Source organism: Pan paniscus, chromosome 19 (assembly GCF_029289425.2).
Source record: "Pan paniscus chromosome 19, NHGRI_mPanPan1-v2.0_pri, whole genome shotgun sequence".
Taxonomy (NCBI): domain Eukaryota; kingdom Metazoa; phylum Chordata; class Mammalia; order Primates; family Hominidae; genus Pan; species Pan paniscus.
In genome coordinates, this window is record NC_073268.2 from 63,872,849 (window position 1) to 63,892,268 (window position 19,420).

At 45.0% G+C, this 19,420-nt stretch overlaps 1 protein-coding gene across 2 annotated transcripts in view; it reads right to left on the minus strand.

Annotated features, from left to right (window-relative positions):
• The window catches only part of GLP2R (glucagon like peptide 2 receptor), a 66,280-nt gene that overhangs the window by 13,892 nt on the left and 32,968 nt on the right, over positions 1 to 19,420 (minus strand). For both annotated transcript variants that reach the window (XM_003818091.6, XM_055101288.2), the window contains 4 exons: positions 17,684 to 17,843; positions 16,586 to 16,646; positions 15,697 to 15,766; positions 6,978 to 7,066 (listed from right to left, as the gene is read on the minus strand). In XM_003818091.6, the coding sequence (XP_003818139.3) occupies positions 6,978 to 7,066; positions 15,697 to 15,766; positions 16,586 to 16,646; positions 17,684 to 17,843 (380 nt within the window). The remainder of the gene's footprint in view (positions 1 to 6,977; positions 7,067 to 15,696; positions 15,767 to 16,585; positions 16,647 to 17,683; positions 17,844 to 19,420) is intronic.

Below are 19,420 nucleotides of genomic sequence, written 5' to 3' on the forward strand. Positions count from 1 at the left end.
GGCTCACTGCAACCTCTGCCTTCCGGGTTCATGCCATTCTCCTGCCTCAGCCTCCTGAGTAGCTGGGGCTACAGGCGCCCGCCACTGTGCCCAGCTAATTTTTTGTATTTTTAGTAGAGACGGGGTTTCACCATGGTCTCGATCTCCTGACCTTGTGATCCACCCACCTTGGCCTCCCAAAGTGCTGGGATTACAGGCTTGAGCCACCGCCCCCGGCATAGTTTCCCCTAATGTTAGCATACTACATAACCATGCCCGTTTATCAAAACTAAGAAACCAACACGGTATATTACTAGGAATTAAAGTTCGGGGTTTATGTGGATTTCCTGCTAATGTCCTTTTCCTGTTCCCTGATCCCACATTTCGTTTAGTACAGAATGATCTATAAAGAATAACAATTTTTTAATAAAGTTTTGGGCTACTCACCCTTCTGGATGGAGACATGAAGGGATTGTCTACCCTTCACCTTATTCTAACTTCTCCTTAGATGAAGTACTATTTGTGTCCCTGTCCAGATGAAAATCCATAAATAGCAATAGCAGTTTACTCTTACAGACTGTGTTTATGCTCATTTTCATCCATAACCTTTTGTTTATTTAAATGGTTCCATTTATTGCAATCATTTAACTAGCCAACAAATATTTATTGAGCATCTGCTTATGACACATGAGTGAATATAGTGGGAAAGAAGGAGTTGTAGTCAAAGGCAGCAGGACACAGGAAGAGTATCTGGGCCTGAGTTCAAATCTCAGTGTTGCCAATTATTAGTGCTATGACTGTGGGCAAATTATTTAACCTCTCTCTCTGTTTCCTCACCTGTAAAAGGAGGATTATAATAGTAATAGCATCTACCTGATAGGACTGTCACAAGGATTAAACAAATAACATGGGGTAAACCCTCAGAAAAAATGGTATCTGACACATGATAAATGATCAATACATTTTAGCTATTACTATTTTTAAAGAAGCCATCCCTGCCTTTCGGTTGCTTATAACTCAATTTATTAAACGAATTTTCCTTGAATTTGTAACATTTTTAGTCTTTGGTTGCTGATGTGGTTCAGAACGTGGTACTCCAAAATACAGCACCTTGACATACTGAGTATTTTAAGCTGAAAGAATTTGAGAAAACCACAGAAGCAAGAAGGTCTCTCTAACCTCCTGCCCTTCTCCCCTGAAACAGGTCATGAAACCCAGGGAGGATTTTCTGACCTTCTCCTGAAGCGGATCACAAGACCCTCATATGAGAGGTGGAGGAAAGGAACGTCCTTATTTCTGAAGACACAATGACACAAGAATCTGTACAAACAGGCTTTGCCAAATTTCCCCCAGTTTATGACCATTAGATCTCCTTTGTTCAATCATACTTCCCCCATGACTGTCCACTGTGCATCAAACCTAGCATAAAAATACACAAGTTTGACCATTTCTTTGGGTCTCCCTTTCCTTATGAAGTCTCCTACGTCATATAAAACTTATGAAATAAACTTGCATGCTTTTTCTCCTGTTAATCTGTCTTTGTCTAATTTTTAGACCCAGCCAGGGACCCTAAGAGGGTTAAGGAAAAGCTTTTGTTTCCTACATTGCCTATCAGAAAGTCCTTTCAGAAAGAACTGGGGTTTAGCATGTTAAGAAATGCTTGTCGGGCCGGGCGCAGTGGCTCACACCTATAATCCCAGCACTTTGGGAGGCCGAGGTGGGCGAATCACCTGAGGTTGGGAGTTGGAGACCAGCCTGACCAACATGGAGAAACTCCGTCTCTACTAAAAATACAAAATTAACCGGGCATAGTGTCTCATGCCTGTAATCCCAACTACTTCAGAGGCTGGGGCAGGAGAATCGCTTGAACCTGGGAGACGGAAGTTGTGCTGAGCCAAGATCGTGCCATTGCATTCCAGCATGGGCAACAAGAGTGAAACTCCATCTCAAAAAAATAAAAATGAAAATGAAATGCTTCTCCTTTATAAATGAATCAAGAGCTCTGCCCAGGTGCATCCCATGGAGAGTTAAGGCCCTTTATCTAGGGGAAGAGAGCTGCCTCTGAGCTGGGAACCACAAAGAACAGAGAACTCCAGCTGAGCTGAGGGTCTGCTGAACTCTGTCCGCATTCCTAGGGCATTGCTTACCCTGTTTATAGCCCCAGAGTTCCTCCTTCACACTTGGCTCAGTTCTCTTTCTCCAAGCCAGACAGATGGACCATTTTTTATTTCCTTTGCTTGACGGTGGAAGCCCAGGGACAAGGGCTACAGAAGTTTCTCTAGCTCCTAGCAACTTGCCTCTTTGGCAGGGCCTAAATGTGTTTAATTTAAACTTTCCTAAAATATAATCCTGGAGGGAGGCCAGATCAGGGTTACATTCTAAAAGTTCTCAAAATCTTCAAGAATTGGAGGCAGCCTGTACCTACAAGAGTGTGGATAAAATATGCTGGGCCCTGTCACCTCCTCCTTCTTATCCCATCAGAAGTCTGTAAGGGAAAACAAACATGGAAAGGGATGAGGAAGAGGAACAACTTTCCGACATGGAAGAGGGCAGTGTGAGCTGAGGAGCTGAGGGGTGCCAATGCCCCGCTGGGGTTATAGTAAAGGGCACTCTCTCAGAACTTGAAAGTGAGAGAATTAGCGAGGCTTTCTAAGAGCACAATGGGCAAGTGAGTTCATAGATGCTGTAGGATTTACCAGCCCAGGGAGTTAAATAAGGTGGTTTAGGTGTGTCCTGAGAGATAGGTCCCTGCCTTTTTGCTAATGAATAAGCATTAGCTAATCAACTCTATTGCACTCTACACAAAGAACAAGTAAACAGAATGGTGGCCAATGAAAATGACAGGGAAACCACAGAGGGAGGACGTTCTCAGTGCTTATCTCACCCTAGTCTGTGGAGGGCACACTGGATCTGGGGAATGAGCCTCCTTCCCAACAGGTAGGTGGTGCTGTGGGCAGATGGTGATTTTTCAGGCTACCCTCAGGATCCTTCAACAGCAAGACTCTGCTTTGCGATGTGATCACCAGTAACGTTCTTTGGATTCCTGGATCTTCTGGTGTTGCGGATTAGGAAATTTTGGGAGGCGTGTGGGCACAAGAAAGGAATGCTCTACCCCATCCCCACCTTCCACAGACATTAAAAATGAACAGTGCTCTAGTTTATATATATTGTGAGCTCAGCTGGGGTCAGTCAGTCTCCCAAAGTCTCAGCCACTCAAGAATATAGATGGATTCCCTGTACCATACCCAGGTGGTGGCAAACTCACCAAGGTGAGGCATCTCACCCTAGGAGGACTTTGGGTAGACACACACCCAGGTACCTCTTTTATTATTATTATTATTAAAGAAAAAGGGTCTCACTCTGGCTCAGGCTGGTCTAGAACTCCTGGCCTCATGTGATCCCTTCCCCTTAGGCTCCCAAAGTGCTAGGATTGCAGGCATGAACCACTGCACCCAACCCCAAGTTCTTCTTCTTAAGCTTTTTCTTTGAAAAAGGGCAGGGGAGAGGAAAAAAGGAATTTCCAGACAGACTGCATATGTCAGGCAGGGTTGCTCTTTCTCCCCACAAAGCAGTCACCCTGGATCATCGCTCAGCCATGAAGGTCTCCCCAGTATCTTGATTTACCCTTTCCCAGACCAATGGCTCCTGGTGGGTATGCACCCTCCAGGGCTATGCTGGGCAATCTATTTGATATTGGAAGAAAATATTATAATAGAGGATAATAGGCATTGTATATATATTAATTTTTATCTATCCTCTTAAATTTTCTATTTTTTTGGTCTATCTTATAATACATATATTAGCTCATGATACCATGCATATACATGAGGAGGGATGTGCTCAGAATTTCTTTACTGACAGAGATGCGTGATCAGAAAAGTTTGAAAACTCTAGAGGGGACTCTGGAAAAGAACACTGAGGCTACATGACATTTCTAATGGCCCGACCAGAATATTCCACTGAGAACGTCCTCCCTCTGTGGTTTCCCTGCCATTTTCGTTGGCCACCTTTCTGTTTACTTGTTCTTTCTGCAGAGTGCAATAGAGTTGATTAACTAACGCTTATTCATTAGCATGTGTTCTTTCAATAGAACATCTGGCCCAGCAGTCCTCCACACTGGCTGTGTATCAGAATCTCCTGGGAGACTCTGCAGCAGGGGTATCCAACCTTTTGGCTTCCCTGGGCCACGTTGGAAGAAGAAGAGTTGTCCTGGGCTCCACGTAAAATAAACTAACACTAACAATAGCTGATGAGCTAAAAAAAAAAAAAAAAAAAAAAAAGTCCACGCATAGTTTTTGTGATATGCACCACAACGGATAAGCAAAAATGTCCTTCCATTCAAAGGGTTGGACACGGCTGCTCTGTGAGGTTCTATCTCGCATTTATGGAGCCGGAATACCCAGTGGTAGGGCTCACAAGGCTGCACTTCTGGCCGGCTCTCCGGGGATGCTGATGAGGAGCTATGATGAAAAACTATTTAGGGGTTGCTGTGGGTCTTGGGCATGGCAAAGGTGCCAGTGGCCCGTGGTAGGCTTTGGGGGCACAAAGCAGCAGTGTGTCAGCTCTGAGTCCCTTTGGGGTCAACTGCACCATTTCTGTCTCCTGGAAACACTAGCCTCTGTCCACTTTCTGGGGCACCCTGGTTTTCCTGGCACCTGTTTATTGAGAGAACTCTCCTCCCTGAGTGCACCCAGCAGGGTGGACTAGAGCAGGCCTTGAAGCTCCACCCTCAAAGAGTGGTGAGAGAGGCTAAGCCTTTGGGAAGGGAGCCAGAGAGACTGCTTGGCCACTTGGAGCCTCGACTGGAGGCGCCAAGAGAGACAGCGTGGCTCCCTGGAGCCCAGGCCAGGCCAGCTCCCCAGGGCTACGGGTTTCTTGCAAAATGTTTGGACCAAAGCTCCAACTAGCAACTATAGTATGTCTGCCCATTATTGAACCGGGTATGTTTACCCTTCTAGACCTCCTAGAGGGAGGGTAGAGTGGCCACCCATATTTATAACCATATCTACAGACTCCTTGAATCCTCATAATAAGCAGGAGATGAGTCTGCAGTGACACTCCCATTTTTACACGCCAGAAAGCAGGCCAAAGGGGCCAAGGCACTTGCCTAAGGCCAGTAGGCAAGTCTAGGGTCGTGGCCAGCTCCCTCTGTTCCACCTCCTGCTCCATGCCAACATCCTAGTCCTTAGCAAAGTAGAATGCATGCTCCTCAAATGCAGGGTCTACATCGTGTACACCGTTTTTTTGTTTGTTTGTTTTTGAGATGGAGTTTTGCTCTTGTCACCCAGGCCGGAGTACAATGGCACGATCTCGGCTTACTGCAACCTCCGCCTCCCGGATTCAAGTGATTCTCCTGCCTCAGCCTCCTGAGTAGCTGGGATTACAGGCACACACCACCACACCCAGCTAATTTTTGTATTTTTATTAGAGACAGGGTTTTGCCATGTTGGCCAGGCTAGTCTTGAACTCCTGACCTCAGGTGATCTGCCCACCTTGGCCTCCCAAAGTGCTGGGATTACAGGCATGAGTCACCGAACCTGGCCTCATGTCCACCTTTTATTCCAAGCACAGTACCAGGCACATTGTAGGCATCTATTAAATATTTGTCAGATAAAAGGAAAAACTCCCTTCCCAGCACCTGGGTTAGGCCTTATAAAGAGGAGAGAAACAGGGCTAGGGCCATCTTCACTCGTGCCCACCTCTTCTGCCTTCCTGTGTGGACTGAAATTCCTACTCTTAGAGCTACTCTGTGGGTTAAAACACTCCCGTTCCAGAGCCCTGCTGAATGCATATGCCACATAGAAAGCAAAGAATAGGCCACGTGTGGTGGCTCACGCCTGTAATCCCAGCACTTTGGGAGGCCAAGGCTAGTGGATCATGAGGTCAGGAGTTTGAGATCAGCCTGGCCAACATGGTGAAACTCTGTCTCTACTAAAAATACAAAAATTAGCCGGACGTGGTGGCAGGTGCCTGTAATCCCAGCTACTCAGGAGGCTGAGGCAGGAGAATGGCTTGAATCTGGGAGGTGGAGGTTGCGGAGAGCTGAGATCATGCCATTGCAATCCAGCCTGGGCGACAAGAGCAAGACTCTGTCAAAAAGAAAAAAAAAAAGAAAAGAAAGTAAAGAATAACTAGGAAAAGAGGGAGGAAACCCTTTATCTCTCTTCATTCATTCATTTGCTTTTACAACAATGCAGATCTAATAAATACCTATGATCTGACTGACTATGAATGAGGACTGCTGTCATCTCAGAAAGAGGAAGGTGAGATGCAGCGACAACAAGTCACAATTAAAGGATGCCTGTGGAAGGATGTCTTTCCTTAGACCCTAAAAGTTTGTGGTCTCATTTCTCAAGGTCTCAAAAACACCCAAATAATCTCTTCTCTTCAAATCCTTCCCCAAGGAAGGCAACTGCCAAACTTCTCTTCAAACAAGACTGTCCTTTCCCCACAACCACCCATTTGTAGAAACTTTTTTTTTTTTTTTTTTGAGACAGGGTCACCCAGGCTGGAGTGCAGTGGCACAATCATGGCTCACTGCAGCCTCGACCTTCTGGGCTCAAGCAAGCCCCTCACCTTTGCCTGGGACTACAGGCATGCACCACGCCTGGCTAACTTTTGTATTTTTGGTAGAAACGGGGTTTCACCATGTTGTCCAGGCTGTTCTCGAACTCATGGCCTCAAGTAATCCTTTTGCCCCAGGCTCCCAAAGTCCTGGGATTACAGGTCTGAGACATCACTCCTGGCCTCTTAGGGGCATTTTAACAGTTTTCTGCTGGGGGATGTGAATGCCCTTGACTACTCACCATTTGCTTCATCGTCATAGAAGGTCCTCACCGTTGACAAAAGCCTTACTTGATCCTATAGCACCTTCCCAGAACTGCTCTTTCCGATACCCTGGCCTTAGGAGATAAATGTCCTTCCCAAGACAGCGGGCAGAACAGCCAGAGTCCTTACAATAACCTTGGACTGCTGGGGACCAACCTTAAGCCACTCACCTGTATTTATAATCTCTGAAGCACATTTGATGAGCTTTGAGCTTAGAAATGAGAAGCTTGAGAATTTTCAGGAAGATGAAGAAATTGACCTTGAAAAAAAGAGCAGAGTTGGGTAAGTAAGTGACGAACTCCACATAGCTGTGAACTTCAAGGTCAGGCTGGGCTCGGCCATCAGTTCCATCAGTTCAGTGTAAACCAGGGGCAATTTAGCAGTTAGCTGGCCAGGTAGTAAATGCTTAGCTGTGATCTCCACTGTCCTAAAGGCCATCTGAATCTCCACTGTCCCAAAGGCCATCTGAATCTCCAAAGTCCCAAAGGTCATCTGAACTGAAAGTCTGGAAGGAATTTCAGAAAGTGATTTAGTTTATTATTCTGCCTTAAGGAGGCTCATCATTAAGGCCATCTAGAAAGGCAGGTGGATGTTCACATTATTATTATTACTATTATTGTTATTATTATTAACTACCACATATTGAGTACTTATCACTTAGTACTTAGCACCATGCCAGGCTTTGGGCTAAGAATGGTCCAGGCATTCTTTTATCTAATTTTTACAACATCCCCCTAAGGTAGCCACAACTATTTTTATCCTCATAAAACAATGAGAAAACAGGCACAGAGAAGTAAGTGTAATTCCCAGGTGCATGGCAAGTCAGTGATTAAGCCTGTAATTAAACCCAGATTCATGGGATTATAACTCTCCCTTCACTTAAACAGAACGCTATTCTGCTTCTCTTCTGTAAAGAACTCCACCCCTATTGGTGTCTAACTTGAGATCCTGTTGCTGCTATGGAATTCATAGACAGAATATGCTCTCTACTCCCTAGAATACATTCCACGACTGTCATGGACTGGGAAAATCCAGCCCTGCATTGTCAGCCTTTAAAGAAATTTAAAAATACGCCTGCAAATTCCTTGGCCCTTCTCCCTTCAAAAGGTGGAGGCTAATCCCCCTTATTCCCCTCGTGAGGTGAGCTAGATTTAGTTACTTGCACTTAACGAAAAGAATATGGTGTCATAGAAGTGGTGCTATGTGACTTCTGGGCTAGGTCCTCAAAAGGATGGCTGGCTTCCACCCAGCTCTCTCTTTCTCTCTCTCTCTCTCTTAGGTTTCTCACTCCAGGGGAAGTTAGCCACCATTTTGTGAAGACACTCAAGCAGCCTGTTGGGAGATCCACGTGGGGTAACTGAGTTCTTAGGCCCAAAACCAGCACCACCCACCACCAGCTACGTGTGTGCGCCACCTTGGGAGCTGATCCTCCAGCCCCAGCCAAGCCTTCAGATGGCTGCGGCCCTGGCTGACGTCTTGGCTGCAGCCTCAGGAGAGATCAAGAGCCCCCTGGAAGTGGTGAAAAGCATGTGGCTGGGTTTGGGTAGAGCTTGGAGAATGAGAACAGGGTTTGTGAGAAGTGAGACTGGGCGGGTTGGGGGGGTCCGTTTCTTCAGGGTCTTTCACAGCCGTGGTAGGTAAGGAGTTTGGGTTTTCTTCTGAAAGCAATGAAGAGCCAGTGATAGATTTTAAGCATGCAAGTGACCTGATCAGACTTGTACTTCTGCATTTCAGAAAGATACTTTCAGCGGCAGTGTGGAGAATGGATTGGGTGAGGGTAAGGCTGGATGAGGGGAGATCAGTTGGGAAGTAGTTTCAGAGTTCCTGGGGGACGGTGATGGAGAAAAGAAATCAGCAGCAGTTCTGGTGCTTCCATGATGGAGAGGAAGGGATCAATTTGAAATGATGAAGAAGTATGAGTCAAATGATCTTTGTTATTGACTGGATGTGAGGGCCTGAAGCCAGCAGGAATGATGGAGGTTCCTAGCCAAAGAATATTTAGGAACAGAAAGTTTAAATACAAGCTAAATGTAATCAAGTAATGTATTTCTTTTAATGGGATATCTGCCTCTCATCATAAAGAGAAAACGTTGTGTCCTTGGCTTAGTGATTTGTTGAACATAGGCATTTTTCTTACAAAGCAAGCTTAACAGCAGAAAGGCATTTATTTCAGCAAATTAATTTCAATCAGGACTGTCTCCTAGGCAATGAAGGATTATAATGGGAAGCATGTTGATTCACTGTTCTCTGTGTCTTCCAGAGACCAGACATGAGAAAATGGGCATCAACCCATAGAACATATGAAGGAGGCACTTCCTCACTGCCACAGGATGAAACCCTAGCTGGGGGGTACCATGAAGCCTCTGCTCATCTGGGCTTCCAAGAAGACAAGAGTCAGCAGGTACTTTTGGATGGTGCTTTTCTTCATTTTCACACAAGCAGGAAAGGGGCTGAGTGAGGACATTTTCCAAGAACCCAGCCAACTCCTCCAGGATTCTGTGACCAGATGGGGGTGGGTGCTAAGGACCCCAAATATATAAGGATCTATTCCAGATTCTGGAAAACACAGATGCATTCTCAGATGTGACATTCTTGGTGACACTTTCTTGTTACCCCAGCTTCTGTGCACAGATCTGGGCCTACAAGTTGCCAGAGGTGATTGCCGGTATAGCGGGAGCTCAGGGGTAGGCCTCATCTACCCCTAAACTCTTCCATCTACCGCCAAACCCCTCCTCCTCTGGCCTGCTGTGTGGACTAAAATGCTAATCCTGTAGAGCTACTCTTGTGAGTCAAAACACTCTTTCCCCAAGAGCCCTGCTGTAAGGCACACATCCCACTGAAGCTAAGGAATCACTGGGAGAGGAGGAAGGAAGCCCTTTCTCCATTCATTCATTCATTCATTTTTGCAACAATGAAGACTTCAGTAATTACCTAGGATCTGGCTTATTATCACCATTTAAAGCAGAAGATGGGGTGTAGCAAAGCTAAGTTTTGATGGGGTGGGAAAACCCAGAGTACAGGGAGAGTCACACTTTAAGTCTTTAGAAGAGGAGAGCACAGGAGTGAGGAAATGTCTTGGGAAGCCTGAAGCCACAGAAAGCCCCTGGGTTCCTGGTGGGGCAGAGGACCTAAAGAGGGACAAGGCCAGTGAAGACGAATTTTACCAGTGCATCAGCTTTGCCAAGTTCTGAGGCTATCACGGAAGATTCAACAATAGCAAATGCAGGCTTTTGACTTTATGATTTCATAAAGTCAACAGATGGTTCATTCAATTTGTTAGCTCAAAACAGCCATTTCACCTGGTCTGTTAACTGCAGGGAGCAGGGTATGGATAGAATGACCTTGCATGATGTAATTATTGTCTAAGGCTGTCCTTGAGCAGGACTAATCAAGACTTTACCAATATTCTACTGAGGGCTGGGGAGACTAGGCTGTAAGAATATGCCAGGTTCCGAGATGATTCAACTCTAAATGTACACTTCAGATGACAGGTGAAGTAGTGAAGTCTTATACAAAGAAAGAGGTGGGAATTCTACAATTTCTGTCTGGCAAGAGACCCAAAGGGCATCTGGATTCTTCAGGTTGCCACATTATGGTCATTTCTGAAACACAGGCAACCTTGTACCAACAAAGCAGTAAATGAAGTTTGCTGACGCATCTGGATTTCCAGCATGTTGTACACTCGCATCAACCCAGATGCTGGTCAGCAAATGCAGACCCAGTCTAGGGGATGGTGGGAGAGATCCAACTGTGATAACTAGGGATATTCACCAGGGAGCTGGACCCTGGGATGGGACACTCTCCTTGGTCCCAGTGCTTGGTTCACCATGCACAGTTGGCTCTTCCTCAGAAGCCTCTGATACGTGTTCCCCAAAATTGGGCCCAGGCTCAAATTTGACCAAGTTGAAAGAAAATTGTTAAGTACCTAGAAATGCCAAGTGCTACTAGCTCAATCTTGATTATTGTTACTCTTTCTTACTTCAGTTTAAGTAGAACATATGTGGGGGCCAAAGAATTATTATTTTTTTCTTAACACAATAAAGATTTATTTTATCTTATTTTATTTTATTGGTTATGTCACAGTCTAGTGCAGTGGAGGGAGTTCTGCTCCATACAGTCATTCAGGAATCCAGGTTCCTTCCACGTTGTGGTTTAAGGAATTCTCTTTTAGAGTTGGGGTTATGTCTATTCAGATCAGTGGAAAATTGCAACATGTGGTCATATGACCAAAAATGAAGGCAGATATTGGTTCAGTCATAGTCTGATGAGTCTCAGAATGATAACTATTAAATTCTGAATTCCCCGAGGATAGAAACTCTGAAATAACCTAGCACCAAGCCAAGCCCAGTGAAGGTGCTCAATGAATGCTAAAGGAAGATACAAGAGAGTGGCTGAATGAGATTCCAGTGCTAAGGAAGCTCTACATGGCAGGAGATTTGATTCCATCAGTCTGGGTAAGTCTGGGCTGGGTATTTTTTTAATCCTCCCCAGGTTGTTTTAATGTGCAGCTACTGTCTAGTCCAGGGTTTTTCAATGTTGGCACTCTTAATATTTGGGGCAGGATAATTATTTATTCTGGGGGTGGTTCTGTGTGTTGTAGGGTGTTGAGCAGCATCCTTGATCTCCACCCACTAGATGCCAGTAGCAACACTCTCCTCCTATCCCCATCCCCAATTTAATGACAATTAAAAATGTCTCCAGACATAGCCAAATGTCCCCAGGGGTCAGAATCTCCTCTGGTTGAAAACTACTGGTCTAGTTCAAGACTGATTTCATAGATGAAGAAACAGAGGCCCAGAGAGGCCAACTCACTTGGCTGAAGGACACATCACAAGTCAGTCATAGAGCCCAGGCTCCTGACTCCTAGCCTGCCTCTTTCACTTCTTTCTGCATGGCCTTTCTTTTCCCTTCCATGTCTGGTGGGACACATAAATTCCACTCTCTGGGGAGCCCTAGAACCAATGCACAGAGTCCTAGAATCCTAGAGCTGTGCAGTTTGGGAGGGCAGCAGGTTTAGCTCCTTATTGTTCAGGACAGATTATCTTCTTGGAAACTGATAGAGCTGAAGATCTAATGCCTTTCTCTGGGGTATATGTCAGTATTTTACAAGTTCATGGTTAAATGTCTTCCTTGTGACCAAGGGGAATGTTCCCATTTCTCTTCAAGCCCATTTCCTCTAGTCCAAGTCCCTGTAGACACAGACAACAATAGTTAAGCAATGTCCTCTCTAAGAGCTGAGGGTGATTGTGAAATATTCCCTTCTAGGCATGCCTGTTGACTTATTTTAATTGCGGGGGGTGGAGGGTAGGGGATAGAGAGATTAATAAAGGACTCAGTTTCCAAGGAGAAAGAGAATTTATCAGGCAGACCTGGGGCCATCCAACAGGCACTTGAGGCCTATGTGTGCACGGGAGGAGGGAAACACCATGGTGGAATTGGAGAACTTTAAATGTATCCACACGAGTAGAGCATAGGGCAATTCTGGTTAGGTGAGAAGAGAGGGAATGACTCTAAGGAGTTTAGAACCAGATCTGAGGGAAATAGTGACCCATTAAACAGTCAAGTAGAACAGAGACATAATCAAATTTTACTCCAAAAAGATCACTTGGGCTGCAACAAGAGGATGGATTGTCAGGGGCAAGAATGAAGAAGAGAGACCAAAAAGGAGGTGTTTGCAGAGGTCTGCACACACACACACACACACACACACACACACACACAAAATCACAAGGGGCTGAAGAAGAGCAGAGACCAAGGGATTAAGGAGAAGGAAATGGCTTGGAGAGATCTTCAGAAGAAGAATTGACAGGACTTGAAGTCTGAATAGATGTTGCAGGGAGGAAGAGGACAGAAGTTAGGAGAACACCAAGCTTTCCAGCTTGGGTGCCTGGGTGGGTGGGTGGTGGAGCCATTTTCTGGGTAGAGTGAGTAGGAGAAGGAGAGGTCTGAATGGGAAGATGAGGAGTCCACCACAAGCTAAGGTGAGAGTGGCCATTTCAGTAGAGCTGACCATGACTGGAGTCACAGAAGCAACAGCATGTAAAGGTCATTTTATCCAAAGTGAGAAGATAGAGCATGTTCTCTTGTCCCAACTAGGAAGCACCAAGGGAAACTAGAATGCGGGTCAGCCAGCCATAGAAGGCCAAAGCAGCAAGGCCCAAAGCAGTAGTTCCAGCCACTAGGATCATTTTAGGGATTTTAAAACTACAGTGGGGCCAGACACGGTGGCTCATGCCTGAAATCCCAGCAGTTTGGGAGGCCAAGGTGGGTAGATTGCTTGAGGTCAGGAGTTCGAGACCAGCCTGACCAACATGGTGAAACCCCATCTCTACCAAAAATACAAAAATTAGCCGGGTGTGGTGGTGGAAGCCTGTAGTCCCAACTACTAGGAAGGCTGAGGCACAAGAATCGCTTGAACCCAGGAAGCAGAGGTTGCAGTGAGCCAAGATTGCACTGCTGCATTCCAGCCTGGGTGACAAAGCAAGACTCTGTCTCAAAAAAAAAAACAAAAAACAAAACAAACAAACAAACAAACAAAAAACAGAAAAAACTACAGTGCCTAGGCCCCACTCCCAGAATTTCTAACGTCATAGGTCTGGGGTATAAGCCGCCATGATGTTTCTAACACACAACCAGTTTTGAGAACTCCAGGAGTAGACAAAGAGGTTCACAAACTTTAATGTTCATCCAAAACCTGGGGAGCTTGTTCCAATGCAGATTCGGATTCAGTAGGCCTGGGAGATGGGGCTGGAGAATCTGAATTTATAACAAGCGCTCAGGCGATGCTGGTGCTACCCGGTCCGAGGACCATCCTTTGAAAACAAGGGTGTAGCAACATGCTTTTCAACTCAGGCCCCTCCTGAGATCAATGAAACATAAATGTCTGGGGGTGGGACTCAGGGAAAAAGAATTTTTAAAGACACCCAGGGGATTCCAAGAGCAACCCAGTTTGAGAACCATTGGTGTAGCTTCTAGAAGACTACAAGTAAACACTAGGGATCCAGCTGGACCATGCCTCAACGCTATCCTAGGGATGGCTGCTGGCCTCCATTCTGCTTTGTTCTGCCTGGTTAGCAAGAACCTTTCAGGGTCCAGAGTGTAGGCCATGAGTGTCCACTGAATATGTTTATCAAAAACCCACCATATGCTTGGGCTGGCTGCCAGGATGATCAGAACATGGGGCTTACAGTGGCAGAAAACGGGTTTTAAAGAGATACTTGAAATGGTGTTGGCTAGGGCTGGAGCAGAAGCCTGCACAGGATCTAGGAAGGAACAAAGGAGGGTGTGGCCATTTTCACTTCTCACTTCACAGGTAGAGCAGCACAGAGAGAATGATGCCTGACCCAAGACTTGAAAGATGAGGAACAGATCACCAGGTGGAAAAGATGGCGAGGGAAGGAGTTGGAACCAGAGGAGAGTCTGAACCAAGGTAGGCGTGGGGGCTGGAGGCAGTAAGTAGTTTTTGAGCTGCACAGTGCTACAGTTAAAAGTGCCAGCTGTCACCCCATCAGACCCTTTGGGCTGAGATCCAGTTTCCATTGACTGGCTCTATGATTTTAGGCAAGTAATTTCTCATCTCAGTGTGCTCACCAGTAAAATAAACCTAAGAATGGCATATCTTCATAGGTTGGTTGGGAAGATTAAATGAGTTCATACACTCATACACAAAGCACTTACAAATGGAGCTGGTATGCAGAGGTGCTTAATAAATGTTTCTGGGACGTTGGTGGAGGTGTCCAGACAGGACCCCAGCTGGGCAGTGTGGCTGGAGAGAGGACTGTGGAGGGCGGGAGGATGTGGCAGGGCTAAGCACGCCATGTGTGGGGTGTGTGTGCCCAGACCTCATCTGGCACACTATCAGCTGCAGGTCCAGTGACAGGAGGGAAGATACCGCAGCATGCGTGCCACCTCATAGACCAGAGATGACGCAGGCCTGTCCACACTCTCGGTTTTCCCACCACTTCTAGGACCATTTTTCCCTCCAGGTCACACCCAGGTCTAAACAGAGAGTTGCCTTCTATTATTGACAAATATTGACACTCCCCTATAAAAACTAGCCTTTTTCTTTCATGGTACCACAAATGCCAGATTATTCATATAAAATGGCAAAAACAGATCATCCAGCAACCCCCTGGGGAACAGGGTGGGCAGAGAACAACACGTAGTGTTCAGCACCTGGTGGGCACGCGAAGATTATGGTGGTGTGTCTAGGCAGGAATACTTTCCGCCTCCCTCTGGGATCTTGCTAACCCTTCCCAGTGTTTGCTAACTTTCTGCCCCTTCCTGCTAGCTTCTTTGACAGTTCTCATTCTCACACCCTATTATCTAAAGGAATTTTTGACTCTGGATTGGCCATCCCTTTCCATTCCAAATATTCTGGATCACAATGATTAAAGGTCCTTCCTCCCTAAGGTCTCAGAGTAGCATCTACATCTTGATTCTAAGCTGCATCACAATTTTGGGTTAATATTAATTGTGTGTTTTCTTCCTCTAAAAGAAGTTCCCTTAGTCTCTTCCTCCCTCCTGCGGATGGTGTTAGGATATAAGCCGATACCCCTGCTATTCTGGGTTCCTCCATGACTAAAGGCATTGGTATCCTCAGGGCCTTGCACACATCTCAGCCCTTCAATACAGGAGCACAGAGCTGACTGCAGGTCTCTTTACACAGTTTGAAGACCCAGAGAGAAGGAGGCTTACAATGTAACTCCAAATTGAGGTCCTGAACCAGAGCAAGAAACTTCTAACTTCTCATTCAGCAGAAAATGCTCATAGTTCAGCTTCTCTCTCTCAAGGGACCAGAGAACCTGGGGGACAGGAGTCGGGTGGGGTGGGGGGATTCCCCACAGCTGCTAGGCTCAGAGACAAAGAGGTGGATGGGATGGTCCTTACTGTTACACAGAGCATCATGGGTCCTCGGATGATCCACCAGATTTTCTTATTCCCATTTGTTGTCCAGCACCTAAGGTCAACAGTAGAAGCAGGCAGTAGAAGACTTAAAAACAAGAGGAGGTTGAAAGTCAAAGCCTCATGCTCTCTGGAAGAAGGATGCTTGCACTCAAGCCCTACTTCCCACCAATCAGTCCCCTGAGGGGTGGGAGAGGCAGAAGAGAGAACCCAAATCCCTTCCTGTTAGTACTGGTACAGTTTACTTTCCTTACCATTAAATTGCTCTTCAGTGGTAACAGCCTAGTGTGTATATCTTTCCAAAATTTTCCTCCATGTTCATACAAACATAAATTCCTAATTACGTAGTTTTTTTGTGTGTGCTATTTGGAGGAAAAAAATGGGATCACACAATATACGTTTCAGCAATAGGCTTAAAATAGGCTGTTGAGAATCAGTACCTAAAAGTTCCCATAATAACGAACTTGCTTTTCTTTAAGTAGCTTCATAATATTCTGCAATATAGGTATATTACAGTTTGTTCAATGATTCCCATATTGATGAGCATTCAGTGGTTTTTTGTTTGTTTAGTTTTGCTAATTTTTTTTCTCACTGTGAGCAATACTGCAGTAACCATTCTTGTATTTTTGTCCTTACATACCCAGGGCAGCTAACCTATACAGCATCTTTGAGCTAATTTGCATGTGTAACTAAATTAATAAACTAATTGCTATAAGATCTCTGATTATTTTATCTCCCATTCCTAAGAATATTCTAGATGGCCAAAATGAGAAGGGATAGATATTTTCTATGGTAAAATGATGTCATTCTTTGTATTTAGGCATGCCTGGGAATTACCGGCTCATGAAAGAATAACACCCGGTGAATTACCTACCCTGTGTTCTCCAGGTGTGCACGGGCGAAACCCCAGGGTACAACAAATAGCACAGGGAAGGCTGGGGAGAAAACACAGGGAAATGTAGTTAGGAGTTGGTTGGCCAAACCTGCTTGCCTCCCACCACAGCAGATGAGGCTAACCACAGGTGGTTACAACATCAAACCTAACATCATGGAGTTGTGGACTGTGAGAGCTGGAGAGACCCAGGGTGGCACATGGCCCATCCATTGTTTTACCACCCAAGAAACCAGGGCCCAGAGGGGGAAAGTGACTGGATACTTGTCACAAAGCAGCTGAGAATAAATCCAAGGATATTAACCCGAATCTCCTGAATTACTGGCCCAGGTTATTTCCTCTGAATCCTGCAGCACCAAATTCTCCAAAGGGTTTGTGGAGGTAGGGGGTCCAAATCTAGATACTCTTGGTCATATTTTTTTAATCAGAAAACTCTTCTTGAAGACCTGGTATTATGGACTAAATGTAGGTGTCCTCCCAAAAGTCAGATGTTGAAGCCCTACCCCAGTGATGGCATTTGGAGACAGAGCCTTTGGTAGTACTTACTTAGGTTTAGCTGAGATCATGAGGGTGGGGTCCTCATGACAGGATTAGTGCCCTTTTAAAAAGAGAACAGAGAGCTTGCTTTCTCACTCTCCTCACCATGTGAGAATACAGGAAGAAGGCAGCTGACTGCAAGCCAGGAAAAGAGCCCTCACCAGAACCCAACCATGGTGAACTTCCCACCCTCCAGAACCATAGGAAATCAATGTCTGTTATTTAAACTACACAGGTATTTTGTTTTGACATTCCAAGCAGACTAATAGAGTTGGGGACAGGGTAGGAGGAATATCATCAGATTCCACCAAAGACTTTCTCAATTTTTGAACGTGTCCATTGGGCTGTTGGGCCTATGGCACCTGTGCACATGTGTGCATTTGTGTGCACACACATACCCCTCTTCAAAGCTCCCTGTCTTTGAGGACTTATATGTCCCAGAAGCAACCTCCAGTTAGGTTTCTAAGTCCAACTAAAGTCTCTATCGGGCTCCCATATTTTGATGGATCCCCAGGAAAGGAAGCTGAAGGTCAGGTCACTCACCCCAACCCAACAGCAGGTATCTGGGCCACAGCCGCCTCTCAGGAAGCACTGTGGGCTCCAGCAGCGTGTGGAGGTAGAGGCCTTCAACCAGCAGCCATAAGTAATTGGCACCCACAAAGTAGTGCAAGAGAACCTGGACTGAGCGGCAGGAGGTGGACATCTGCAGAGGACAAAACACCTGAGGGTGAGTCCAGGCTCCCCTGCATCTGATCCCAAGTTGGGGGAGAAGGGCCTCCCAGGGACAACCTCTCCCTCTTTTTTTTTTTTTTTTTTTTTTTTTTTTTTGAGACAGAGTCTCACTCTGTTGCCAGGATGGAGTGCAGTGGTGCAATCTCAGCTCACACTGCAACCTCCAGCTCCCTGGTTCAAGTGATTCTCCTGCGTCAGCCCCCCGAGTAGCTAGGATTACAGGCAAGTGCCACCACACCTAGCTAATTTTTGTATGTGTATATATATATATATATATATTTTTTTTAGTAGACACAGGGTTTCACCATGTTGGCCAGGATGGTCTCAATCTCCTGCCCTCGTGATCCACCCGCCTTGGCCTCCCAAAGTGCTGGGATTGCAGGTGTTAGCCGCCGTGCCCGGCCCCCTCCCTCTTTACTCTGTTCTCTCCCAGACCTTTGCTGACCATCTCAGGGAGGTTGGCAATAATATCAAAATATGAAGGAAGGAGGGCTTCAGGTAGGTGTTCAAGGACAGCCTCCTCCTTAACATTCTAGACATTTTTAGACAAACAAAAATGTAGAAAATTCACCATCAGCAACTGCCCTAATGGAAACACTGAAGAGTACTCTAACCTCAGTTCAATTAAGCTAAAATCAATAACTAAAAAATTTTCATATGATTGGAAATTAGAAAATAGACTTCTAAGCAATCCATGGATCAAAGAAAAAATTGAAACAGAAATTAGAAATTATTTCTTAACTGAATGTAAAGAAAATATTGCATGAACTTACAGCATACGGTTAATACCAAACCTTATATAATAAAACGTATAGCCTTAAGTGCATTTTTTAAAAAAGAAAAAAGCTGAATATCAATTATTTTAAGGATCATGTAAAAAAAAGTTAGAAAAAGAATAGCAAATTAAGCCCAAAGAAAGTACATGGGAGGAAATAATAAAAGCAGAAGTTAATGAAATAGAGAACATGAGATAAAGATAATCAACAATGCCAAAAGTTTATTCTTTGAAAAGTCCAATAAAGTTGAGAAACTTGTTGCCAACATGATCAAAGGGTAGAAAAAAGAGCAAAGATACAAATAATCAATATCAGGAATGAAAATGAGAACACTCTTACAGATCCAATGGACTTGAAAAAGATCCAAAGAGAATATCATGAACAATATTATGCCAATAAATTCAAACAGTTAGATGAAATAGATGAATTCCTAGAAAAACTCATTTGCTATAGCTGACAGAAGAAATAGAATCTGGATATAAGATTCGTAATTAATCCATAGTTTAAAACTTACCAATAAAGAAACCTCTGGGTCCAAAATGCTTAATTGGCACAATCTATCAAACATTTAAGGAAGAAATAATACTTATCTTTAATACATTCTTCCAGAGAATAGTGAAAGAGGAAACCAGTTCTAATTTGTTCTAAGAGGCTAGCACAAATTTGATCCCCAACCTGACAAAGGCATTACAAGCCAATCTTTCTCATGAATGTCAACAAGGAAATACTCAACAAAACACAGTATTAGCGAACTAAAGACAGCAACTTAGGA